This window comes from Myotis lucifugus, unplaced genomic scaffold (genome assembly GCF_000147115.1).
Source record: "Myotis lucifugus unplaced genomic scaffold, Myoluc2.0 scaffold_5, whole genome shotgun sequence".
Lineage (NCBI taxonomy): Eukaryota > Metazoa > Chordata > Mammalia > Chiroptera > Vespertilionidae > Myotis > Myotis lucifugus.
Window position 1 is genome coordinate 5,993,346 of NW_005871053.1, and position 7,228 is coordinate 6,000,573.

Below are 7,228 nucleotides of genomic sequence, written 5' to 3' on the forward strand. Positions count from 1 at the left end.
CCACAAATTACCTGAAAGGTGGGGGAAATGTGTAGCTAGCGATGGACATTACTTTGAATAACACACTTTTGATGTTTCTCTTGAAATTATGTTTTCTTTGATGACAAAATCCGCATTATTAACTGGTACACCTAGTAGGCATTAAAATCACAGCTTCAACAGGATACATATGGAAAAGAAGCCATGAACTAAGGGTGTATCACTTCTTAGGTAGTTCTACTTAAAAGAGAATGAGGAGCATAACAAGTTTTCAGAATAACCTTATTATAATTACAAAGATATTTGTTTTCCATGGATGGCACAAATATTTAAAATACAAATACTTTAAATTGAAAGAACAAATTTATATCATATTAAAATTCAAAAGACACAATACCTACCACCAAATGGTATGATACAAAGGTTATATTTGCACGCTAGATTCACAATCTTAACTACATCATCATGACATGCTGTTGAAAAAAGGAAAATAAATTAATCACAGAAACATAAATAAATTCTGGGTAATCCTGCAAAATATGGGGCTATCAAGTAACCTTTTCTCATTAACATATGAAATAGCTATACTAAAACAAACTGTTCATTATTTATCTTTTTAACTTTCCACTTTGAAATAATTTCATACTTACAAAATAGTTGCAAAAATGGTACAAAAAATTTCCTTCATCCAGCAGCTGCAAATACTTACATCCTACATAACTATAGTTCAATTATCACATCCAAGCCATGGATACTGATACAATACTATTAACTAATCTACAGAGTTTATTCAAATTTGGCCAACTATTCCTCTAATGTTCTCTTTTCTAAACCAGGATCACACGGTGCATTTAGTTGTCATGTCCCGTAATCTTCTTTAATCTGAGACAGTACTTCAGTCTATCTTTGACTATTATGATCTTGACTCTTTTGAAGGGGACTGGTCAGTTATTTCATAGAGTATCCCTCAATTTGGGTTTGTATGATGTTCTCTCATGATTAAATTCAGATTATACATTTTGGCAGGAATTCCGCAGTAGTGATGTGCGTTTCTCAGCATGTTATGTCTGAAGGTGCATAATGTAGAGAAGCAGCATTTCTGGTAATGCTAACTTTCACCATTTGGTTATATAGTACCTGCTAGGTTTCTCCACTCTAAAATTTTTATAATTAATATGTATCATGTGGTGGGACACTTAAACTATGTAAATATCCTGTTTCTCATCATACTTTCACCCACTAAATTTTACATATTCTTTTCAGGAGCTGCTAAATTTCTAAACTAACAGAGACCAAAGACTTATTCCATACTATTACCAAATACACAGAAAAATATACATCACAAGTATAGGAAAGTAATTTCATCTCAGCTACATATAATCTTGGACATTCCTGGTATGTATGACACCTCCCTTCTATCCCCAAATTAAAGTATGACTTTTCTCTTAGATACTCCCTGCAAAGTAGAAGGATCACATCTAAGAACTGAGAGTCCATGAATAAGCCATTAAAAAATACTTTATATACTTCTTTTAGAAGATCAGTGGAACTTTCTAAAAAAAGGCAATTATGGACAGTAAGGGACAATAAACCTGTTCTGCTTTAAATTTTCTGACAGAAGAGATGGGTATAAAAACCATATATATAAATATGGTGCATCAGCAGAGCAAAATAACAACAGAAAGCTCATCTACCATCTATATCAAACCAAAAAACTGAATGAAATTAATTTCTCAAAATTTAACTATTCATCTCAGATCACCATGCTTTTTTTAGCTCACAAGCTGATATCAACAAATTATTAGTTTGTAGTAATCAATTATTTTAATTAAGAGTTTAATTATTTTAATTAATGGTTTGAATATATCATTATTGTCACTAACTTCATTAAGCTTTTAAATTAAACAAAAATATATGTTTCTATTGACCTCCCAATATATTTATTTCTACTGACCTCCTAATGATAATTATTAATTTAAAAATGAAGACCTAATAATCAACAACAAAATCAATCAGGATGATCAGATCAAGAAAGAACTTTATGACCTCTACCAAACTAAAAATCCAGCTTATTTTTCACAACTTATATGTTAAAAATTACATATTTCCAATACTAAGTTTACTTAAAATTTAACAATACTAAATTAAGAAGACAAGGAAAAGAAGAACTTACTTGGCCATAAAACTATATCAGGAATTCGATGAAAAATTCCTTCCCTGAGCAAAAATATCTCATGAAGACAATGACCTGTTTTGTGGTTTAAAAAATAAAATGCAAAAACATCTTAAATTACAGGACAATTTTTTTTAAATTTAAAAGAAATAGCATTTATATAAAATTGCTTACCATGAGCTCTAAATACCCGATCATCTGCTTCTTGTGAATATGAAATATTAGTTTTTTTAAGCTCGTGAAGAAAATCTTCATTTACAATAGAAGGAGGTGTATCACTAGGACTTAAGGATGCCTAGAAAATAAAATAGGTTTCTTTGGTTTATGTCTATAAAATAAATTTTGAATGCCTCTGTTAGGGTGAGTGACTATAAAATGTAAAATGTTTTTAATCCAAACTAAGACAGAAGTATAGGAAAATACCAAATAATATGTATGGAAATCAACTTTATGATAGTTACAAATTGGAAATGGTCTCGTTAATCACATTCTATAACATAACTTATAGAAACCTTAGGTTTCCTCTTTTACTTCTACAGCCCACCTTTTTATTATTTCTAAAGATTACAATCAAGAACAAGGAAGATGGCAAAGTCTCAAATCTTCAATTTTAAAATAAGAAGACTAGGGGAAAGCAACTTGACCTATAGATAAAATTTATCATCTCCTATACTACAATTATAATTAAAAATGAAGAGCAAAAAACCTCACAATATAAGTTATAAACCCATTTTATAGGACAGCTTTAAAACTTGATACTTAATTTCAACTAACAGGTAACTAGAAAAATTAATCTTCAACTTTAAAGCTATCCGACACTGGGCAAGTCACCCAACTTCTGTGAGCTTTGGCTTCTGGGTCTGTTAAATGAGATTTCATCATCACCAAATTTATACAGCTGCCATTAGGACAGAAGGTTAAATGTGATAATTTTTGTGAAAAGCACCTAATATTACCTAGCATACAGAAAGAGATCTATAAACGGCTCCCCAAATCAAAGCTGTTAAGAATAACAATAATAGAATTTGGAAAAAAGAAAATATAAAAATATGTAAAGAAAAATATATGATATATGATATTTAGATAGCCTTTTAGTATCTTAAGGACCTATATTTAATTTTTAGTTACACGGTTGGCCCTCTGTATCTGTGGGTTCAACCAATGGTAAATAAAAAAAAAAAATTTTTTTTTAAATCTCTGATAGTTCAAAAAAGCAAAACTTGAATCTGTCATGGGCCAAGCTGAATCCATAAGAATGAAGTGATATGTAGGCATACCCTGCTGTTGATTATATGCAAAAATAGATTATAAGCAAATATTACAGCATTTTGTATAAGGGACTTGAGCATCCACAGATTTTGATAACCACAAGGGTCCTGGAACCAATCTCCTGTGGGATTATTATATATTTAGATAATAAATATTTATTGAGTGTACTAGATGCCCGTTGCACGAAGAGATTCCCCTTCCCCTGGCTGCCGGCACCGGTTTTCCTCTGGCACCAGGGACCCAGGCCTTCACTCCGGCTGGAGCCTTCAGTCTTCGCTCTGCCGCTTCGCCCCTACGTATGCAAATTAACTGCCATCTTTGTTGGGTTAATTTGCACACTCTCCTGATTGGCTGGTGAGTGTAGCAAAGGGATGGTTAATTTACATGTTTGTCTATTATTAGGTAAGATAATATAAGCTCTGTTCTAGGCCCCGGGGAGATAGTGGTCACTTAAATAGGAAAAAAATTTTGGCCTCATGAAATCTACCCTATAGTGGAAGGAAATAAAAGAACCTCCAACAAACATGTAGATCACTAATTTGTTAAGTTACTGAAAATGAAAAGGGCTCAAAAATATGAAAAAAAAGGTGCATATAAAAAAACTGGTGAAATCTGAAAAAAGATGCATGTAAATAAAACTGGTGAAATTTCTGAATATGGTATATAGATGGCATCAATGTAAAAAAAGTAATTACAAATAGTCAAGAGAGAGAGAATTAAGGAGATAAAAGAAGATATATTCTAAGAAAAGTTAAAAGAATTTGGTTTGGGAAGGGAAATAATTAGTTGTTTAGCCTAGTTTAATTACAAAAATAAACTATATCGGTGGATTTCTAAATAAATCAAATAAGTACTCACTGAATATTTACATTTCTTATTAACATGGTAGAGGTGGATATAATGGAGAATAAAGTGTTAACCATAGCCCTTGCACTTATGGAACTTATAGCCAGTTAAAGGGACATGCAGAATACCATACCAGAGCAAATAATCTACACTAATAAAAGACAAAGATGCTAAATGACCGTACCTTTGCTACGCCCACCAGCCAATCAGAAGAGTATGCAAATTAACCCAACAAAGATGGCAGGTAATTTGCATACACAGGGCGCCCAGCGAAGACTGAAGATGGTGTAGAAGGAAGCCAAGCACTGCAGAAGGGAGCCAAGCGGCAGAGAAGGGAACGGATCGGAGGTAGCAGAGACGGGAACGGAGCTGAGGCAGTGGACAGGGGAGGGAGCGAAGTGGCGGAGGAGGGAGCGAGGTGGCGGACACGGGAGGGAGGCGAAGCAGAGGACACGGGAGGGAGCCGAGGCGGCGGGGAAGGGAAGGAGCGAAGCCCGCCTCCAGCTTTGCTCCCTTCTTCTCTTCGCTCTGGCCTCAGGAAGCCCTGTTCTTGCAGGAATAGGCCCAAGGAAGCCCTATTCTTGCAGGAATCTTCCTGCAACGGGCCTCTAGAAATAAATAATCCTATGTATTAAAAACATAATATGCTAATTAGACCGGACATCCTTCTCGACGACCTTCCTGATAAAGCTGGGGCTGCGAGGGAAGCCCAGGTCCCGGGTTCCAGAGGGAAGATGGCCCTGATCGCAGGCCAGGCCTAGGGACTGTACTCTTGCACGATTTTCGTGCATCAGGCCTCTAGTAAAATCATAACAGCATAAATACTAAGAATGTCATTAGTTTGATATGTATACAGGGTAGAGTTTTCTAATCCCACTTACAAAAAAGTGAAATTACACCCTTAACAAGATCACTGTAACTAGCAAACTTAACAAACAAACAAAAAAACATGATAAATGCATTAAAACTATAACGAATTACAAAGATAAATCTAATTAATTTGGAATTAAACATACACGTACACACAGAGTTAAGCATATCTGTCATCATTCTTGTTTGCTTACTTTAGAGGTAGTTTTATGCTCCACATTTACTCCAAGGGTATTTTCAATCCATTCTTTAAAAGTTGGTAATATCATGCCACTAAGTGGGTACCTAAGGTACAAAAAGGTAAAACATTAGAGTAAGTTATCCTCATTTAAATTTAAATCTTAGATTCTGCTTTAGTAATGGTCAAGTAGTGCCTATCAAACCAACCCTCTCACATATAATTATAAACTCTGGACAAAAACAAAACAAATAAAACCCAACTATCTGAAGGCAGTATATACAGACCAAAAGCAAACAAAAAGGGAGTGTGTTTGGAAGAAGGAAACAGCACTACATGGGTTTCCTTTTATTTTTTAAACAGGCTTTAGCTTGAGGGGAAGCCCCAGCTGGTACCACAAAAAGAAACAAAAATACAGAAAACCTATTCTTCCTGGCTTGAAGAACCAGAGGACAGTGTTTGAAGTGAGCACACACCTGGAAAAAGTACAGGGAAATCACAGAAGAGGAGAGAGAGAGGGAGCACTATGTACTCTGTCCAAATGTTAGGCTGACTTGAATTACACATCTATGGAGCAGACACTAAGCAGCCCAACTAAGCCCAGCTGCTCGCCACCACAGAGGAAAAATGGGAGTTTGAGATCAGTCAAGTTAACTGCTTGATGTGTATATAAAAAAAATAAAGGCCTCTTCAAAAGGATGTAACAGAATCCAGAGTCTCTACAACATTCCCTAAACAATGTCCAAGATACATTCCAAAATTACTAGATATGAACAAATAAGAAAGTATAATCCATAATCAAGAGAGAGGGTAATTAAGAACTTGCCTCAAGATAATCCAAGATATTGGAAATAGAACACAAGGATTTTTAAGGTAGCTGTAACTATGCTAAAGGACAAAAGGGGAAATACTAGTATATTCCTAGCAGGTAACAGAAAGAAATCTCAGCAGAGAAATAAAAACTATGAAAAGAACAAAATAGAAATTATATAATTAAAAATCTGGAATAAAATTTCATTGAAGGAATTTAAGAGCAGATTGAAGATGTCTTAACATAGAGAGCGATAAAACATACAATCTGAAGAACAGAGAAAAAGAATGAAAAAAATAAAGAGCTTCAGGGACCTTTGGAACAGTAACAAAAGACTACCATATGTATAAACAGAGAGAGAAAAAAAGCATTTGAAAAAGTAATGGCTGAAAGTTTCCAAATTTAATGAAAGAGAAAAATTTAGAAGTTCAAGAAGGTCAGAAAACTTGCAGAGGATAAATTCAAAGAAACTCACACTAGGTACAACATAGCCAAATTGCAATTAGAGAAAGAAGAAGAAGAAAAAAATCTTAAAAGCATCTAAAGAAAAATGATACATTACATACAATGTGATAACAATAAAAATTATGACTGACTTCTCGTCAGACACAATAAAGTCAGGAAACAAATGAACAAATTTTTAAATGCTGAAAGGAAAAACATGTTAACCTAGAAATCTATATCTGGTGAAAATATCATTCAAAACAAAAGTGAAATAAAGACATTTTCAGATGATAACTAAGAGAATTTAAGAATGTGGTACCAGCAGATTTACACTATAAGAAATGCTAAAGCAATATTATAGGCTTAAGGGAATTATAACACAGTATGTAAACTCAAATCTTCAAGGTGAAATACATAATACCAGAAAGAGTAAATACATGTCTAAATACAAATGACTATTTCTTAATTTCTTTAAAATATATGACTGTTTAATAAACTGTAACATATCATGGAGTTTATAATGTGATAATCCTATCTAATAAAAGACAAAAAGGGTAATTGACCGTACCTTCGCTACACTTCCCATTGGCTAATCGGGGCGATATGCAAATTAACCGCCAACAAAGATGGCGGTTAATTTGCATACATAGGCTCCAAG

At 33.9% G+C, this 7,228-nt stretch overlaps 1 protein-coding gene across 3 annotated transcripts in view; it reads right to left on the reverse strand.

The window, feature by feature from the left end:
- Positions 1-7,228, reverse strand: part of AGPS (alkylglycerone phosphate synthase) — a 124,113-nt gene that overhangs the window by 86,551 nt on the left and 30,334 nt on the right. For all 3 annotated transcript variants that reach the window (XM_006083078.3, XM_023744539.1, XM_014467649.2), the window contains exons 3-6: positions 5,332-5,422; positions 2,327-2,447; positions 2,153-2,227; positions 381-452 (exon numbers count right to left, since the gene is read on the reverse strand). In XM_006083078.3, the coding sequence (XP_006083140.1) occupies positions 381-452; positions 2,153-2,227; positions 2,327-2,447; positions 5,332-5,422 (359 nt within the window). The remainder of the gene's footprint in view (positions 1-380; positions 453-2,152; positions 2,228-2,326; positions 2,448-5,331; positions 5,423-7,228) is intronic.